The 20,687-nt window shown below is 45.5% G+C and overlaps 2 protein-coding genes across 3 annotated transcripts in view; both read right to left on the bottom strand.

Moving 5' to 3' along the window:
* Positions 1-20,687, bottom strand: part of stox2b (storkhead box 2b) — a 52,816-nt gene that overhangs the window by 17,846 nt on the left and 14,283 nt on the right. Inside the window, exon 1 of one of the 2 annotated variants that reach the window (XM_076291788.1) lies at positions 12,656-12,867. The exons of the other annotated variant lie outside the window; for it this stretch is intronic. Coding sequence (XP_076147903.1) covers positions 12,656-12,821 — 166 coding nt within the window. The 5' untranslated portion in view covers positions 12,822-12,867. Of the gene's footprint in view, positions 1-12,655; positions 12,868-20,687 lie in introns of those variants that run through there. 2 annotated transcript variants of the gene reach the window in all.
* Positions 19,273-20,687, bottom strand: part of LOC143132347 (organic cation/carnitine transporter 2-like) — a 33,019-nt gene continuing 31,604 nt past the window's right edge. Inside the window, exon 10 of the mRNA XM_076291791.1 lies at positions 19,273-19,651. Coding sequence (XP_076147906.1) covers positions 19,642-19,651 — 10 coding nt within the window. The 3' untranslated portion in view covers positions 19,273-19,641. The remainder of the gene's footprint in view (positions 19,652-20,687) is intronic.

Raw genomic sequence — 20,687 nt, 5'->3', positions numbered from 1 at the left:
CTTTAGGACCAACATGAAGTACAGTGCCTCACCTGGCGTCTACACACAAAGTGGCCTCATAATCCATACATAACACACTGAACAGTCCTAATCAGAACCATTCCTGATGAGAGCAGGGGATTTGCACATTTAACTTTCTTCTGGAGTTCATAAGGCAAGCCTGTGTGTAAAAGGTTCAGTTATGTGCTCTGTTAATATTTCATAAAATACACATTTTGAGGTACAAGGAAATATACATAACGGGGGAATATAACTAACTAACCAACCGCCACCAACCCTGCAGCAAGATTCATCTTTGAATATAAAATGTTTGCATATATTGCCAGTATAGCTGTGAGAACTATGCAAATCAGTTGAAAATACATACCCACATGTCTGGATGGAAGTGCATATGTTTAATATTAAAATATGTGTGTGATGAAAAAAACCCCTTACAATTCAATAAAATAAACTAATTTGGCATGAGGGTAAAAATGTTGATCAATATCTAGCAGAGAATTAGAAGAGCCGGGTGTCTCTGAGGTGGCCTTCAGAGGCTTGCTGAGGAGAAGCTTCACCTGCTCAAACACTAGATGGTGGTAAGAAGCCAACAACAGCCGTGAACCAATAGGATGAAAGGAGCATGACATCACTTGAAAGAGCCATGAACTGGCACTCTGCACACGTCTGTTTGTGTGTGTGTGTGTGTGTGTGTGTGTCCTCCACTGTAACCACCCTTTGTTTCATCTCTCAGGGAGATCAAAACATGTATGAGATGTAACCACTCTACTGTCCTTTTGGATCTCCGCTAAATCCTGCAGCAAGTTCAGGCATGTCATGCTGGTGCATTATCTCCTTCAAGTGCAGCTTGATTTAGACTTGAAAGAGATGAGAGAAAGTTCCTTCAGGTGAGGGCTCTGCATTCCACACATCAGATAAAATAATAACAAAAAACAACAACAACAACAACAACAGCAGGGCGGACATTTTTTATCACTCCTGCTGCTACTACTGGTGGCAATGTATTTGTCGACTCTAGCATGTCCATTGCAATCCTGCTCAGCTTCTCTCGTACCCTTCCAATAACCTAGCTCCTTTTAGCCCTGTAGTAGGCCTCCTGGCACCACAAAAGTTTCACATCCACCAAACCACACCGTATTTTTCCTTGTGTGCACACAAAAGAGCCCTACTGTAGGGAGCTGGAGCCGAGTTCAGAACAATCCCGGCAGAATAATGTTTGCTCTCTGTCGACCGCACTCCTTAAAATGCTATCCAACCCAAAGCTGATGAAAGAGGAGACTTGCACAAACTTGAAAACAACACTACGCGCTGCACGCCACACAGCATAAACACAATACACAACAGTGATGTGTGTGACTCATTTCTGGGTCCTCTCAACATTATAAACAATATTCATTCAGGGCACTGCAAGTCAAAACAGTGGACATCGACATACTTTGTTCAATATAAGCAATAGGAGGACACAGTTGAATGAAAGTCTCTGCGGCATGGGTGAAGAAGAACAACACACATGAATAATGCTTGCAGCCAATGCCAAAACCGTAGGCACATGTAATGTAATTTGTCTTCTTTCCACACAGATCACAACAGAATCCCTGGGAGCCTCCTGACTCAAGTTAGGCTACTGGGTTGTAGTCACAGAGTAAGAGGGCCACTAAAACAACATCAAATACACATAAGCTGCGTATCCACACACCCGGCCGTCACTGTAATAGACTGTGAAACAAATGTGTTTGCTTTCTGTCGGGGTCTTTTTTCCCCCTGAGCTTGACTGAACTCGTCTGCTACATTGAACACCAGTGGAAGCGTCCCAAAAGCTACATTATCCCACCCGCGACAGGCTAAGACCCAACGTTTAGACTGAAGCCCACTAAGAAAATTCAGGCCTGTGTTGTCTCTCAGCCAATTGCCCGGTCTACTGCCACACTCTTAGCCATGGGCCATCACTACTCCACTTCACTGTGACTTAAAATGGCCATAACGCAGCTCAAAAACATCACCACAATAGTCCATCTTCTTAAGCTGGAGAAGGAGGAAACGACAGGAAATGACAGCATGGAAACAGTGCAAGTAAAGGTCCAGCCAAAGATTCGATGCTGGAATGAAATTTGAGTAATCGCATGTCTAATCTCGCAAGGTCTGTGGGGCTGAGAGCTGGCATCTGGCACAGTATTCTACGCCAGTCTGACCACACACACCCTCACACCCACATACACACCTAAACACACAAACACACACACACACGATAGGAAATCTTCAAGATAAAGCTTCCATGTCTTGTGGGAAGGGAGATTTCGGCGAGATCCTCTGGGCCCAGCTGTTGTTTGGCCGAGCCTCGTGGCTCTCCGTCTGCCTGGGCCGAGGCCATTCTCTCCTGGGTTTACATGGACGTTATTCTCTGGGCTACGATTCACACAGTGAAGGAGCTGACCTACTGACCAGATGCTCTCGGTCCATTAGCGTCATGTGCTAACAACTTTAACACACTTTCCCATAACAAAAGCAGTCACATTAGCACTCATTATATATGATTAAATGGAGGCGTCAGCTTTTCTTTTCAAAATGTAAACTACTACTGGGAAGCCGTCAGTGAGTTGATAACCAAATAATGACTTAAATTCTTATCCAGGAACAAAACACAGTTATTGTGTGCGTCACAGTTGTACGTGTGTGTGTGTGTGTGTGTGTAAATGAGACATCATTAGTCAGTATGAGTGCATTTTCCCAGTCCCTCTGACTAACTGTGCAAGTAGTACAAGAATAAACACAAGTGCAGACAGACGACGCTCCAGAGTGAAAAGGAGATAGAGAAGACAAAGAGAGGGGCAGATAGAGAAGCACATAAGGGGAGAGAGAGAGAGACAGAGAGAGAGAGATGATTCATCCTGTCAAACCCAGAGTGACCTCGGAGTGTTCATGGTATGGCAAAAGACATATGGAACTCCAGGGACTGCTGTTTTTTTCCCCTTTACCTCAAATATGTCCATCTCTCCGCCTCTCCTCTCCTCCTTTCTCACCCCTCCTCTCTCTTGTCTGTCCCTCTCTCCTCTCCTCTCCTCTCTCACCCCTCCTCTCTCTTGTCTGTCCCTCTCTCCTCTGCTCATTCATCAACCTGAATGCTGACACCACAGCCGTGTTCCATCTTACCTCTACAACTCCTCTCTCTCACTCTCGCACTCTATCTTTCTCTTTCTCTCTCATTACCCTGCTTTCCATCTCCCCCTATTTCTCTGATTTACCCCCCCCCCCCCACACACACACACACCACAGACACACACATCCCCCTAACCCTTCCCTCGGTCTCTCAACCTGAGGAATTTTGGAAAAAGAGACACTGATGAATGCACAGGTTGATTATTTCCATATTTGTCCAGTTCTCCTAAAAATCCACTATGGTTTACTGCATGGCCTCTCACAGTCGACCGGGGGCTCCTGGATCCACTCTCAAACAGCCGGTCATCCGAAGGCAGTCCAGACCATCTGACTGCCCCCCACCCCCCACCCCCCGGCCCCTCACCCCACCCCTCCCCACAACATCCATTTTTAATAAGCCAGAGATTTTATTGCTCTGTATATGCACTGATTCTTTTGGATTAGGAAATGCTTTAATCCTGCCAAAGCTTGCTGGTTCAGATGAACCCTGCCTTGGGTTCCTGGTTTTTCAGAGCTGCCTACGCCAAGCCCAAGAAGCAGAACCAGCTCCTCGCAGCTTCGACTGTGTCTTCCAAGATACAGTACATTATCCACAGGAACACATGCAAATGAGAGTCTGTTGAACGCTGTCTGTTTGAAATGCAAAGAAACAATTGGCACAAACACTAGTCTACTTAAGGTGCACAGTGCACACAAGCTGGCACACATGCAAGTAGGCCCTCTGCACACTAAAAAAACAGAAACACACACACGCATGCACATACGCACACACACGCACACACATACACAAACACACACGCATATGCAAAGACATAGACACACACAGCTGCTGAGGCTTTTCATTCATCATTAAACACAGCAAAGTACAGCAGGATAAAAATAGCCATAGCACATATAGGGCAATGTGTTTGCTTGGTGTAACATTCAGAGCACCACGACCAAAACATCTATGAATGCCACACTGGAGATGATTGCTATTACACAACACTCACACCCCATGCCGCAGAGAGACTAGCACAGCCAAAGAATCCCTAAAACTGAAAATTTGCAAAAAAGAGCAGCAAACATTACTGGCAGAGGTCGCTATGTGTGTTTTGGCTTTGAGTTGAAATACAGAAACTACGCTATTAGCAACTCTACCGCTTCTCATTTTCCCCCTCTCTTTATAATGAGCGTTTGACTTTAACTGCAGCCACAAGAACAAAAAACAGCTGTGTGTGTGTGTGTGTGTGTGTGTGTGTGTGTGTGTGTGTGTGTGTAGCTGAGATGAAGGCACTGACTCTGTGTTCATTAACTCATCCGTCCTCTCCTGGGATGAAGATACACAAAGCCATAAAAATAGCATGAAACGCAAGAATGGGAGGGATCCTCTCTGGACCCCTGCCAAGAGGTGGAGCAGAGGAGAGCAAGAGAGACAGATAGAGAGGGAGATGGAGAGAGAGAGAGAGAGAGAGAGAGAGAGAGAGAGAGAGAGAGATGGTGTGAGAGAGAGTGGGAAAGGAAAGGGAGGAAGAGAGGGGAATGGAGGAGAAAGAGGGATATAAGACTGAGACAGGACAAGCCCAACATGAGAGAGAGAGAGAAGAGACTAAGACGAAGCTCACAGGAGAGAAAGAAGAAAGAGAGGAAGAGAGGATGGGGAGATTGAAACACTTTGGAAAATGAGGCTTTGTGTGACAGAGAGAAAGAAAGGGAGGAGAGAGGGAAAGACTGAAGGAGAGAGAAGGAGAGGGAGAGGAGGGGTGAAAGGATGAAGATGCAGAGAGAAAACTAGACAAACAGAGAGAGAGAGGTGTGTGTGTGTGTGTGTGTGAGAGAGTCTGTGTGTGTGTGTGAGTGTGTGTGCGTGAATGTGAGAGAGAGAGAGAGAGAGCAAGAGAGAGAAAAAAAGAGAGAGAGAGAAAGGGAGAGAGAGAGAGATGTGTGTGTGTGTGAGTGTGTGTGTGTGTGAGTGTGTGTGCGTGAATGTGAGAGAGAGAGAGAGCAAGAGAGAGAAAAAGAGAGAAAGAGAGAGAGAGAGAGAGAGAGAGAGAGAGAAAGGGAGAGAGAGATGTGTGTGTGTGTGTGTGTGTGTGAGAGAGTGTGTGTGTGTGTGTGTGTGCGTGAATGTGAATGTGAGAGAGAGAGCAAGAGAGAGAGAGAGAGAGAGAGAAAGGGAGAGAGAGAAAGAGAGGGAGAGAGAGAAAGGGGGCGGGAGATGAGAATGGCAGTGTGCACAGTGTCACAGCAGGGGACGACTGGAGCCCGGCACAGACGTAGCGTTTCCAAGCGGGCGGCGAGGTTGCGTCAGGCAGCCACAGGGCATCCCTGCTTGCCGACGGCAACGGCATCAGCAGCCGCGCAGCGGCAGGGTAAACGAGTTCATGCCATCCCATCATGCACTGCTCCCCCTAATGCTCCACGCTGTGCGCGTGAGCAAACATGCTAGTGGCAGGGGGATGCTCTACACACAGGAGAGAGAAGAGTGGGGAAGGGGGAGGAGCCAAGCCACACACACACACGGCTCACACTCTACTCACAAGGCAAAGTGCTGTCAGTATGGTGTATTGGACTGTTTTGTCAGCAGATTTTCTGGAAGCATATTTTCATCAGCAACAAAGCACTGACACGGCATATGTACACAACTGTATTCGGTCAGTCCTGTAACTAAGTTCACTGACCTTGTGCTGTACAGTATATTCAATTGATTACACTTGGACCTATAGTATACTGTGTGAAGTCGGTTGCATCTTTACTATTTGCCCTAGAACTAGAGCGGAAATGAGACTGGAGTGGGGCGGTGACATTGGGATGGACGGGGAATCCATAGAGGATGCATGTATTGATGCCACCCCATGAACCATTTAGAATACAGTGAGATGGATAGATAGATAGATAGATAGATAGATAGATAGATAGATAGATAGATAGATAGATAGATAGATAGGGATAGAGAGAGAGAGATAGAGAGATAGATAGATAGAGAGAGAAAGAGAATAGAAAGTGAGAATTTTAAGTTTCCTTATATCACCAGTAAAAAAATTAAAACCACAAAAAGAAAAATCAAGACATACGAAAAAAAAACGAAGCAGAAAAGAAGACAGAGAGAGACACAAACATCCTACAGGTCATTCCTTGCACTTACTCATATGTGACTGTGACAAACTGCCACTGTGGCCTGATCAGTCTCCTGACTCTTCCACCAGCCCATTTGTGTGTGTGTGTGTGTGTGAACATAACAGGATGAGTGATGACATCTCTGAGCGCCACTGCTATGGTGACTAGTCAGGGGTCTCTGCAGCCTCACATGACAAACACACACACACACACACACACATTCACACACACACACACACACTTCTCTCTGTTGAAGATGAGCCATCATTCTATATTCAATGTTGTGTTCCTTCTGCCTGCGTCAGCACTGTGAAACAGGAGGAGAGCCACACAGCAGCCGCGCTGCAGAGCTGCATACTGGAGGTGTGATGGATGGAGTCTGGGGCAACACGGCCGGCCGCTGCAGAGGTCACCGGAGTGACCCCGGGAGTGAGAGGAAGCGGTGGCGGCCCCCGCACCCCCGCACAGTTAATCAGCGGCAGCGGGGGGGGGGGAGGGGCCTCGAGGCTTACAGGAAGAGCGTGGGGTGGTGTGGGGTGTTTAGCTGGGCATTGGAGCTGCTGGGTAACGAGTTCCATTCCCAGTTCCATGACGTAACGCTGATTAGTCAGAGCAGCCGACTTCACTTTATCTTCCAACCTTTGAACCTTCCAAAAGGCACCACCGTTTCTACAGACGAGGCTGACTCAGAGCCCGCCGCCTAGTGAAGCTGGCATTGACCAGAGGATGAGGACATAGTGAAGGCTATTTTCAGACTAGGCATGTTTGGGCATTTCGAGGGTAGTACAAAGCTATTCGAACGAATTCCACACACATTTTATTCGTTGTCGTTGCATGATCTGTAATGTGTAGACTGACAGACTGAGCAAAGCCATGTTGGAAATTTATGAAATACCAAAATTGGTTGCTCTCCTGGGTCTTTCCCACGTCTTTTCTTACAACTATTCTTAAAGAGACGTTCACACAATTATATTACGTTATTCAATGAAATGAAATGAGGAGAATAAATCAAAAAGGGTCACAGGCTCGTACAGCATAAGACATCTTACGGAAAGAATGCGTGATACTAACTGTTGTCTTACAAAAAATTGCAAAGAAATACCAAAGAGGGCATAAAAAGCTTTATATCCCAACTCTACCTCTAGGGCATGATTTAGCACTCGCAATCTTCCGAGAGCTGCACCGATGATGAGACGGAGGAATAAAGATGACCTGCATGCATAGCAAGCCCAAAGAGAAGAAATAAAAGGATACGAGCGAGACCTTCAAAAAGGGGCCTTTGAGCTCACAGGCGCTGTGACATCTGCAGCGCTACATGCATCCTTGATCTGGTAAGATAAAAAAAAAAAAGCTTAAAAAGGAGAAACTAATAAAAAGTCTGATGCAAACATAGAGGACGTTTAAAATGACTTATAGCCGACTGGAGAACATGATGGAGATGTTGGGGAAGGGCCAAGATGCAGCGGTTTTTACCCAAACGGCGTGTCAGCGGGAGCAGGGGGAAACGATGGAAAGAAAAGACAGAGAGGAAAGAGCGAGCGAGAGGGAGGGAGAGGGAGAGATAGAGAAAGAGAGAGAGGGAGAGAGAAAGAGAGAGAGAGAGAAAGAGTGGGGAGAGAAAGAGAGAGAAAGAAAGAGGGGGGAGAGAAAGAGAGAGAGAAAAAGAAAAAGAGAGAGAGAGAGAGAGTTAAAGTCAAAGGATGGGAGACACACACACACACACACAAAACCAATTGTCCTTTTGTTTAGCTTATTTTCATGTATTTATCCTTGTTTTGTTTATATATTTTCTTTCTATAAATGCCATTTGCAATAGTGTACACTACACAGCAAGCTGAAGTCAATAAACGACATTTCAGTGAACTGAATAAAAGTCGGCTGTTCTCTCTCTCTCTCTGTGCAAAGAGAGATAGATAGACTAATAGAAAGGCGGAGAGAAATAGAAAGAGAGAGAGAGAGAGAGAGACAGAGGGGGAGAGGTGGAGGAATGGTGCCAAGTAATGAGGGGTCAGTCAGGCTGTCAGTGAGGGGCCAGACTGAGCCGGCTGGGATTTCAGCGCTAACTCCATCGGGGGAGTCACAGGCCTGGGGGAATCGTCTCTGTGGCCACACGCCAACTCGTCCCCTCTCCCAACCGCCACGGTACACAAGCGCATCACTCACACTGACACTCCGCGTCCTTGTGTGCTGTGTTGGGTCAGTCCCCGCACCATCAGGTAAAATACTCCAGTGGCAAAGAGTTGTGGACGTGTGTAATACACAACACGAGTCCGGTTTACAATCCCGCCCGCTTCAGCATGCAAGGCCTAAATGGCCGAGCCTTTGGGGAAATTCAAGAGTAGTGAGAATGTAGAAGCCATCAGGCGAATGCATACGTCCTGTAATGCAGGACAGCATCAAGTTCAGACAAGCAACTGCATTTAAAAGGACTTCTTTTGAGTGAACAATGTGGTATTTTCAAGGACTTATGGGTGCGGCTTTGCATTTCCCATACATGCAGCTTGAGTTACGTCCTATACGGAGGATGAGTATGCAACAAATAATGGTTTTGACCTACTAACTGGGTCATAAGCAGCATATACTGCACACTGTCCAATATCCACTAGGATAAGACTGAGAGATTGCTACGTGTCTACTAATACAGCACAATGTTACAATCCCCTTCACTCAATCCAGCACACACGAACACACACACACACACACACACAAATACAACCACACACACACACCAAACACACACAAACAAACACACACACACCACACACACAATGCCAGTGAAAGTGGGTTAGGGATGACTATGGTATCAGCTTCTACACTCAACTGACCCCGTTTGTGAATAGAGAGAGGAATAATGTGGAAATACTGTGTGTGTGTGTATATATTTTATGTAATGTAATGCAATATTGTCACATTGTTAAATACTGGCCTGTTATATGTTATATGCATCAACATTCATGAAGTGGAGTGTAGCAGCTAGCCTTAAGCATAACCTCTTCAAACTTGAGATCACCCACATTTTTCCTCCGACTCTCCAAAGGAATTTCCTTGGCAGTCTTTATGACTGAGAAGTGGTCCTTGCAGACACAGCTACAAGATGTGTACATGAAACATGAGTAAAACACACATACATACCATAAGTGTACACCACAAACACTCAAACACACCATCAGACACAAATATACATACAAAAAGACAAACAAAAATACAAACACTTTCACACACCCACACCACACACAAACTTGTTCTAATGGCTCTGGGACTTGATCCAAAAGCCAGGCTGCAGTCAGACTGCATAATTTCTAGCTGAAAGATGGCCAGGTGTGATAAGTGCATACACAAAAACCTCAGCCCTGCTTCACTGAAAAGAGGATTTCAGGGGGTTTTCTAGGAGATTTAAATGGCCTTCCTTTGTCAGACTGGATTCAGCTGAAGAGACCCAAACATATTGTTGCTCTCGGCAGATACTGAATGATCTTTAGATGACCCATCCTAGATTGTTCTGACCACATAATGTATACCAAATGGCCCATGCTAATTTACAAGATGCAGACAAGACGATCCGTACCAAATGGTGCATTCTGAATGAACCATAATGGCCGATTCATACTGGATGCATGCTACATATTTAAACTAAAATGGTGTTGTGGACAGTGATACCTCATCTGTGTGAAAGCATTCTTGAGAATCGAGTAGGACATAATTCCTCTACCTTCCTGCAGAAAACCATGTCTGACTAATCCAGCTAAACTACAACTAAGCTAAAAGGCAGCTGATCCTGAGTGACTAAGCTTAATTTCCCATTTCTGAGTTAATGTTATACTAAATCATTGTACTTGTTTTGTACATTGTAAAGCGTTGTAAAGACTCACAATTGGTGTGGCTGAGCATGTGTGTGTGCGCGCGCGCGTGTGTGTGTGTGTGTGTGTGCATAAGAATGTGTGAGAGAGTGTGTGCATGTGTGTGTGAGAGTGTGTGTACAGTATGTGCGTGTGTGTGTGTGTTTATATGCGTGTGTGAGAGTGTGTGTATGTGTGTGCATGTTGTGTGTGTGAGAGTGTGTGTATCTGTGTGTGTGTGTGTGTGAGAGAGTGTGTCTATGTGCGTGTGAGAGTGTTTGTGTGTCTGCGTATCTGTATATACAGCTGTGTGCATAAACGATGGCTAAATTAGTGAAAAATGAGCTTAATCCTCTGAAGAGAGACTCAACAGCCCCAGCCTGAGACTATTGCTCCCTCCATTTCTCCCTAGATCCCTCCATCCTTACATCCATCTCTCCATCCCTCCCTCCCTCCATCCAGAAGCATAATCACACTGATAAGACCTAGCACAGGGTCCAGCTTAGCCTCTTTGCTCCTCTGTGGGTCCCCCTCCCTCAAGTCCTGAGGTGTTTATCTCTAAACAATGCCTTTGATTGTGACCCCTACATAAGTCAACCCACCACCCTCACCCACCCTACACACACACACCCTACACACACACACACACACCCACACAGCCTCACTTGAACGCTCCGAAGGGACCCCTCATGAGGGGGCATGGGGCAGAAGTCAGGCGCTGTGCTTTCCCCCAAATCCTGCAGGCTTATGCTCTACCTCATGTAAAACTCTCCACTCCTCTCTCTGGCTCTAAAAATAACATGGCCACATGATGCTTTGTCGGCTCCTGCAGCATTGCAAGCATTTGTTGTGAACGTACTGTGCAGGTTTTGCCCCTTTTGCTAGTTGTGGGTTAGACTCCAGGGGTTATCTGAATGGAAGTTAGTGTGTGTGTCCGAGTGTGTGGTGGGTGAAGTTGTGTGTGCTGCTGTTTACGAGCACCGCTCATTGACGGGACTTGGATTTGTAAACTCCTTCTGGGAGGGCGAATTAACAGATGACTCAGTTTAACATAAACCAAAAAGGACCAACTTGAAACTGAATCCATCTGCAAAGATGTGTGGGAGACCAACAAAAAAACAGGAGAGTGCCATGACACTTTAATTCAAACACAATCTGTTTTTATGCTTCAGGTTTATAAGGTCCTTCACATCTCCTTTCATTGGGCACAGTTTTTTTTAAAGTCTGTAAACAGTATTGTAAACATTGCGTTAATGACGTCTTTAAACAAATGCAAGCTCATGAAGGATTTTTACAGACTTGGAGAGACAAAACCACTCGATAATACACAGAGTGAAAAAACCTTGGCACAACTCTACACCACCAGTCAGCTTTAACCAATGCCAACCCTTTGTCATTCTTTGAAACTATATTCATTTACCATAATGGCCACATCATTTAACCTCTGACCCAGCAGGTTGCTAGGAGACGTAAAAGACCCTCGAACCATTGCAGGACTTGGCACCACACACTGTGAGGCCATTCAGCCTTTCTCCCTTTTTATCCTTAAGGGGGAGGGGCCTAAGTAGGCGCACAATGACCGTTGTCAAGCGGCCTTGCATACATTTGGAGCTGGTTGGGTGTCCAGTGTGCCCATCCGTAAATGAGCCACAATTCAATCGTCGTTGATTCTCTGCACACTTTCAACTGAAGTCAAAGTTTAAAAAAAAAGTATTTAAAAAAAGACTGAAAAGCTGAATTTCCCCTGGGGATCAATAAAGTATCTATCTATCTATCTATCTATCTATCTAACTCTGGGGGTTCAGGCATTCTCTGGGATTTACACAGCAATCTACCTCAGCTTTTTTTTTTGTTAAAAAGAAAAGAATAAAGTACTGTACATTCAAGGAGGTAGCCTGTCCCTCATTACTGGCCACTGATGAGGGTTGCTGCTGGTCACTAATCACTCACTGACAGATCAGTCCTCACTCCCCCTGCGCACCATCGCTCATTAACTAATGTTGCTGTGGAGGAGGAGAGTGCCGCGCGTTAATGAACCGCGCTAGTATGATGAGAAGCAGACCTCGCTCCAACAGACCAGGTCCTCCTCCGCAGTGCTCACACATCTCAGCACTCTACAACTCTCGCCGTGTGGAAGCAGCTCTTACAAATTTCATCGCCACATAGACATAAACGTCCTACCATCCATCAGTGGGTTTCGTTCACCAGATCACCATAGAAACTTTCCACCTTAACGATAGGTAGTAAATCTGATTTCTTTGCATTCTGTTGACTTGATTGTCATGAATGTTAAGCTACCAGGCAGTCTAAAGCAAATCCTTAGAAATACCTGTGCAGGTCTGTGTTGAGAAGTAGAAAAGTTGGACGGGTGGATTTAAAAGGTTTGTTTCAGCCTCAGCTGAGTTTGAATTGTTTCAGACTCAGCTGAGCAAGCGTCCTATAGTCTGCTTAAGCTGTGTCTGCTTAATCATCTGCAGAATAGAGGACCAAGCCTGGGCTGGCTTACATTCTGAATGGTGCATCTGTTTTTGGCACCTTCAGATGCTGATGATGAGGAGAATCGGACTCACCTGTTGCCATGTATCCTCGTGGCGAATGGGCGATGAATGCTGGGGGGTATCGCTTGTGGAGCCGGTAGTCTTTCTCGCTTCGCGAACGGACACGTTCAGAGCCCCGATCTGAAAAGTCAGAGCTCGGCCAGGCTCGGCGCAGTGTGGTGCTGCGCGTTTTCTTCATGCCGATGTCCGACAGAGGCAGACTGTCCAGCCACCTCTCAGGACTTCCGTCCACAACCGTCCCCCCCCCCACCCCTGCCTCCTTCCCACTTAGCGCACTCCTCTACCTCAGACCCTGAAGCATGGTGAACACAAACACAAACTGTCACCTCCACTGGCTCTTCTGTCCACGCAGACAAAACACCCACACAACACCCACACAAGCACAAACCTTTGCGCTCACGTGAGGATTGGCAAATCTCCACGTTATCAAAAAAAAAAAAAACTGAAAAACCCACCCACGTAGATGGGTGAAAAAAAGCAGGAGTACCGCCTAAGCTCCTGACAGCGACAGCCCTGCTAGATCCTCTCGATTTCCCGAAAGTGATCCCACGGCAGATGTGCCCGGCGACCCATTACCCCGTGCAGTTAATCCAGGCTTACGGTCTTCCAGATCCACATGAGAGCACTCCGGCTTCCGCACAGAAAGTGGCTTCCCAGGCTTGGGAACGTGAGAAGGGGTGGTGGAGGCAAGCGGGAAATGAGGGAGGGATGTTCGGGTGAGCGGGCTTGGAGGAGGAGGGGGTGGGGGGCTTGGTTTGGCTTGGTCGGGGGTTGGGTAGCTGATGGGGGCAAAGGGAAAGTAAAAGGGTGGGGGGCGGCTGGGGGTTGGTTGTGTGTTGGAGCAAGATGAGATTTTGCAGCGTGAGAGACCCCCGAATTCAAACAATAGCTCAATTGAGCTCCAGAGCGCTCCACTAACCACGATTCACAGACACAAAAGAACCCCCCCTGTCTCCCCAACAAAAAAAATTGGATTTTAAACTCCCAAGCACTGTTGAAGAGAGTGGTGATGTCACAGCTTGCGAATCGGAAGATGTCCGAGAGTCCCGGTCATGGTGTGCTGAGGGAGGGGAATACGAGAGCAGGAAAGCAAACAAACAGAGATATTCCCACCTCGCATGTTTCCCAAACAAATCACGCAAGGCTGTGACGAAAAACAAATCAAGCAAGGCTCTGACGAAAGACACGCAAGGCTCTGACGGAAAAAGTAAAAGTCTTTGTAGACAGCAGACTGCATATGGTGGCTTTCTAACACAGCTTCAGGAAAAGTGCATCTGCAAGTATTCTCCAGGCTGAGGACACCCAAAAAGTCAAGGCTCCATGCTGGGAGTCAAGGAGTGAAATCAGTCTTCCTTTTCTAGCTGTTGTCAGATTCTACTGCTTAACTGTTAGTGTAGATTTTTTTTTGTCTTCCACGTCTCCTCCTCTTGTGATCCAGCACACGGTCAGAAAAGCAGACAGGCAAGAAAGGTAGAGAGGGAGAAGGAGAGAGAGAAGGAAGGGAACAGAACGAGACGGAGATGCTGTCTCGTGTTAGACTTGCTGTTTCTGTCTTCTGTCAAGATCTCTCAGTGCAAAACAACCTGAGGGCTTACCCTCTCTATCTCTGGCTGAAAGCCCGACCTATAGGAAAGAGGCAGTCCCTTTAAATACAAAAGTTGTGGTATCTAGTTACTGACAACCTCTTCACTTGCCCGAAAGCTGAAAAGCTGGAGCAAGAGCCAGATCCTTTTATCAGCCTTCAAAATGGACAGAGTCCTGCAGGCGCCTTGTCGGTCATTTGGCACGTTTTTCCTTTTCAGAGGGCAGGAGGGCAGTTTACAAAATCCCTCATTCTCCCCGGTCCGAGTGTCATCCGCCAAAATCACAGCAGATCCCCCCCCCTCTCTTTCGATGTAGTCGTCCGCTAGCCAGCTGCATTAGAAATTCCACTGGAATGCAATTAAAAGAGCCCCCACCATAACAGCGGGAGCGGAAACCACTGAGCAAAAACCTACGGAGTACCGCCGCTCTCACTCCCTCTTGTTTATTTCTCTCTCTTCCTTTCTCTCTCTCTCTCTCTCTCTCTCTGCTATCCTCTGTGCTCCTACTCTGGGCACGTTTGCAAAAGCTCGCCCTCAGCAGGCGAGAGTCGATATGTGCAGCTGCTCCACGCCTTGCAGACAGCTGAGTGCAGCCTCTCAGCTCATGGTGTGGGGAGCTGGGGGGAGGGAGGGATGCATGGCTGTTTTTCACTCCCCGTTGCTGAAACACTGAATTATTTACCCAGCGCCACATTTGGGGAATATGCTTAGAAAGGGAAATGGCTGTGGAAGAGGTATTTGCCACATCGATTTAGCAGCCAAGTGAACTGGTTTAAGATAAGCCTCAAATGTGCTCACAAATGTGTGTGTGCGCTGTCTATGAACACAGCCCGAGAGGCACTTGGAAATGTTTCAAATTAGACTGGGGGGAAGTTGTGCGACTGCTGACCTGAATCCATTTGAGTGACGTAGGGTGTAATCAATGGAGCCTCTAGACCAATATGTACACACACCCACACACACACAATCCACACACACACACTTTTCGCAAACATTCATTATTGATGGATAAGTGTGTGCCTGTGCAAGCTATTAATGTATGTTGGACATTAATTATTTGACACTTTGAGAGTGATGGACTTGTTTTGGGGGGTGAAGGGGGTACATATCTTCTGCTGAATATTACTGAACTTATTTGAAGTCTTCTCGGACTGATCATTTATCATGGTGGGAGGGCTTTTTTTTCCGTTCTATCCAGCTGAGTGAACAGCCAGAAAGTAATGTTTTTCCAATGAGGGAAACGTCAAAGGTCAGTGTGCCATAATAATGGAGCACCCCCCCCCCCCCCCAACCCAAACCCTCCCCTCCACAGTTTTTCACATAATTTCCTCCTCTGTGACCACTTCAACTAATGCTGATGGTACACCAAGCAACATTCTTGAGAATTACCAACTCGAATGAAATAAATATAATTACTAGTAAGCATAGTTTACTAAGTTTTTCATAATTAAAACGGACTGTTTTCAGAGTGACAAATTACTGGTAACAATAATTTATTATTTCACTTGGTTGAAATAGTGGTTCACCGTATCATCAGCCTACACATGCCTTTACATACTAATGTCATTTCTATCTACTCTAAGTGAGAACAAATTACTAAGCATTGTCAAAAGTCAAGGAGTGGAGGACAGTTACAAACCCCCTCTGAGAGACAGATAGCAATGAGAGAGATGTACTCCCTTCCTTTCCCACTAGCTGCAGTAATCGCTGATGGCAATATTAGTGGAGGCCTTGAAGAGGGAAGCGAAAACAAGTGATACACACCAGATCCCCAACGGAAAAGTTTTCTTTTTGATTATACTGGTGCAAGACAACGTCAATTTGTATCACGTATGTTTTCTAAGTCATGGGTCGAAGCTGAGGCTATGCAGACATGCAGTTTTGAATTACAATCCTTTGTAATGAGACCCTGCTGAACTTCAGGGAAGCGGAACCTGTTGTGGGTCAATGTCATTTGGCTAAGCTCCAGTGGCACTGGGGCAACTGCACCAAGAGCTATGGCTTGAAAGAGGAAAACTGGCATGACGGCAGACTGCATTCGCTGTGTGAAAAAAATTAAGATTTCTGAAAAACGTTCTTATAGCTCTATGACGTTTTAGGCATTGTATGCTGGTCAAACACTGTCTCTACCAGAGGTGGGCAGTAACGAAGTACATTTACTTAAGTACTGTACTTAAGTAAAGATTTTGAGTATTTGTACTTCACTTGAGTTAATTTTTTTTTAAATACTTTCACTTTCACTTCACTACATCTGAATGACAAAAATCGTACTTTTAACTTCACTACATTTCTGTTAAGGCTCTCGTTACTTTTAACTTTCAATAAACTAGGTCTAGCCTATATCGAAACTCTGTCCCCCCCTCCCCTCTCTTCTAAAATGTGATGGTTTGTTCGCAGGTGACAGCCTATCACTAATCAGGGTTGCGTCACATCTGTGCGCTAGGCTATAAAACCAAGTTCAACGTCTAACCGTTCTCTATTCCTAAATCGACAGCAAGATGGAGGTAGATGGAGACGGAGATAAAGGCGGATGCCCTGTCGAGTACTCGCACCCATGGCCGTATCTCGACAAAATGTTTAAGTTTACTGAACGGATGAACGATTCCTATCGTTTTAAATGCGTGCTTTGTTTGCCGAAAGTAAACCACATCACTGCATACAAAAATTAAAATAAAATAAACATTTTCTTTCTGTCAGTTGGGTTTCTTCATTCTGTAACATTCTATAATCCCTTATTCTGCAGCTTATACAAGCTAGTCAGGGGCATGCATTTAAGTGTTAAACCTTACACATGTAATTTCAAATTGTACTTTAATACTTACAATTTTGAATATGCAACTTTTACTTGTATCGGAGTAACATTTGACCAGTAGTATCTGTACTTTGACTTAAGTACTGAAATTGAGTACTTCGCCCACCTCTGGTCTCTACAACCCCTCAATTGTGTTAAGATACATTTCTAAACCCCCCAAAGTTCCAGCACAACCATTCATGACCTACACTTGATTTTAAAATGTGTGTGGAATGTTCAGTTCAATGGTTTCACAGTGCTGTTTACACCTGTACTCAAGTTGTACAGCTTGCTTACCATGTATTTTCTGATTTGCTAATGTCTCCTTTTGGGAGACACATCAGGACACCACTAGTGTTTACACAACAGAAACGTGTGGTAAAGTATGTCCCAAACTGTACAAGTTGAGTGCCTGATTCACAATACATGTTGGTGGTCGTTTACACTTATTTAATGCTGTCCATTTGTGCGCAGATCACCCAAGACACATTCTAAAAACCAAGTGTAAACACGGTCTAAGGCCCCAGATACAACTGACTCTGTAAGGCTTCAGCAGCTGCCTATAACCCCCCATAGCACCCCACCACCACACACACACACACATCCATCTAGCCGCTGACTGCTTTCTACAGCCCAGACTGGTATTCTCTGTTGGGTCCTTTTACTGGAACACACCCCATATATTCCAGCAGTAACTTCATGCCTTGCACTCTCCGAACGGTTCATATTCCTCATGCTCCTCTTCTCCTGCGTTTCCTCCCCACCATCCTGCCCGGACTGAGGTCCCCCCCCCCGTCGTACCCCCTTGTGCCTCCTCATTGGGCTCAGGCTCGTATTTCCTGTCCCAGTTATGGCTCATATTTCTGCCCGTGTTATGTCAGGGCCGTCAGCGATGACAGGAATGCGGGCGGCACACATGCTTCTCCTCACGCACAGAGCTGGCTAGCCGAGTAACCTCGACTGGGAGCGGCTTGGACGAGGTGTTAGGGATGTTCCTGTTCCCCCAACACCCGCCCCCACCCCACCCCCACACACTTCTTCCTCGCAATCTCCAACAATGCCACACATTTCCCCTGGTTCTAACTTTTTATTTATATCACTTTTTTAATAGTTTATAGTCTGAAGGTGTTCCACAGAACTCTGAGCCTGAAACCCTATAAAGTAAGCACATAGATGACCCACCCAAGGGGAGATCATATGGAGCCCATGGCAAGACGGTTTCCCTTCGTGCCTTCAGCCCTTTCAGGGTTGTCCTTTTTATCACAGAATCTTGTAACAGGGACCCGTACAGACGGCAGACTTCCCAGAGGGCTTTTGCTAAACGTGTTCTGAATTATCAGCCAAAACCTTTCCCCCTGCACCCACCCACCTCTCTCACCCACTTGCTCTTCAGCCCCTATCACCAAAACCTCCAACCTCCCATCCCAACCCCTCAAAGCACACGCAGTGCCCAAAAGCAGCTGCATGCTGGGAGTCCATATCGGACGGGTTTCCACTCCAATGTGCCGGGGAGTGTTCTAAAAGAGAAAACGGCCCCCTCAAACAGCCTCCATCCTTCCTCATAACCCCTCCAAGAAAAAAAAAAAAAAAAAAAACGCCCAGTCCTATTCCCCAACCCCAAAACCAGACAAAATCTTAGTTTAGCTCTTATTGGGCTGTGAAATGATCTCATACCCTTATGCTCCACGCGTGTTAGCACACAGTCCAAGCTGCTGTGGTGCTCCAGGGTCTGAAGCTGAAAATGACTCTTTCTCTCTCTTTCTCTCTGGCAACTTGTTTCTGGAGGGACACTTAACTTTGTGGAGAGGTGGGTATGTCAGTCATGAGACAGGCATGTGTGGAGGTACTAGGGCTAGGTTCCATGGAGACACAGTCACACTGTGATTTCAACACAGCATGCATGCCAAAAAACGTTTTTTCCCCTTCCGTTATAGTTTTTTGGAAACAAAACAGTAATTACAGTTCTTAAAGAAATAAATATACAGTATGTTTAAATGGCTGTGAAGCCACAGTTCAGTGGCAGCAGTCCAAAGTAGAACTCAATATGCAAGAGAGTTTCCTGATTATATGGAGTCAGGGTGCACGCAGAATTTGAAATATTCAGACAGTTTCCAGAAAATCATCACTTTGCAGATAGGTCAAGCTCAACGGATTTCCAAAACACATGTGGAATAATTACTACTTTATAATGAACATATAATTCCTGAAAAAAAATATCATAATCAGCTTCCCCACCTGGCAAGCCAGAATCTATTAGCACATGATTAAAATATACTGTTCACACTTCAGTATTTTCAGTATCACGTGAACCTGTAAAATCACAGGTACAAGCCAAGAAAATGTCCCAACACACACACACACACGAGTTCTATCCATTTATCTAGTTTTAATGAGGGGGGAGGGTCAAGTCAATATGCGGTTTATCCAAAATGCACCCCCGCACATCAGGATGCCATTTTCTACACTGTTCCAGGGGAAATCTAAAAACTTTCGCTAGTCCTCAGGGACATTTGATGATCTGCCATTGGAAAACTGCCATTTTCCTTCCGAGAGTCCCAGTTTGGTCTTTCGGCGGCCTATTGGCTTACCTACCCATTTCATATCCATCATCGTCCTAGCCAAACTCATGGGACACTGCATATGCAAACACAAAAGGGAAACAGCTGGCTGAGATGTATGCTGATTCGTTTTTATCTTGAACTGTCATTAGGGCTGGTATGGGAAAACATACATAAATAAATACATTTGTATAAAGATAAATACCAGAGGGCATTTTACAGTGAAATTGATAGTCAGCATTTATTCTCTGCCAACAGATGGTTTTCATCAATGTTGACGATATGTATGGAGCTAAACATGTATGTCAAAGTCAGATTCTATATCAGTGAATAGTCTTGCAAAGCTGTTTCATGTGGAGCAAGATGGTCAAAAAAGTAGGACACAAAGTCCGACACAGTCACTTGTTGACAAACAAATTTATAACAAAAGCTAAAAGCTTATCGGTTCTTAAGGCTAACTACATATGGATCTATACCATAAAGATTGTGGAAAACATGCCACTACAATACCATGTCTAATACCCAAACATTTTTGATTTAATAAAAACATGTCTTCTGATTCAAATGTATTAAATTAAATAGACTAAATCCTTTCCTTAACAAATCCTTATTGATAGGCCAGTATTGCATTGACATTGCAATCGACAAAAGAAGCTTTATTCAGAAATCCCATTATTGAATAGAAGGATCAATCCAGGCCTGAGCGCCTATGAACTCCCCCTGAACCACAATGCAGCATCTATAATGCACATATGTATATACTGTATATGCAAGTAGGTCGTCTGGGCCTGATGAGTTGAAAAGCAGATGCCTGCTGTTTCAGGAGCATGTCCTCTCCACTCAACAGCTTCATTAGAGCAGTCTGTGCAGGCATTTCAAAGAGAATCCAAAAGGGGAGAGATACAAAGAGATGGCGCTCAGCTAACTGGCGTTTTTGATTTTCAATTCCGTTTTTTTTTTTCTTCTTTGAAGTGAAACATGCTTAGCGCAATAAAAAATAAATGAGTGAAATGAACAGTTTCATCATCCATCATCAGAAAGTACTTCAATTTTAGCAACTTTGGGCTGAAGTTCAAGAAACAAGTGCAAGACAAGACAGAAAAACAGATGCT

This window comes from Alosa pseudoharengus, unplaced genomic scaffold (genome assembly GCF_046254945.1).
Source record: "Alosa pseudoharengus isolate Yale_2024_CS ecotype anadromous, Long Island Sound unplaced genomic scaffold, YU_APseudo_1.1 YU_APseudo_1.1_scf_19, whole genome shotgun sequence".
Classification (NCBI taxonomy): domain Eukaryota; kingdom Metazoa; phylum Chordata; class Actinopteri; order Clupeiformes; family Clupeidae; genus Alosa; species Alosa pseudoharengus.
The sequence above is the reverse complement of the archived record's forward strand: the minus strand, read 5'-3'. Positions and strand labels throughout refer to the sequence as shown.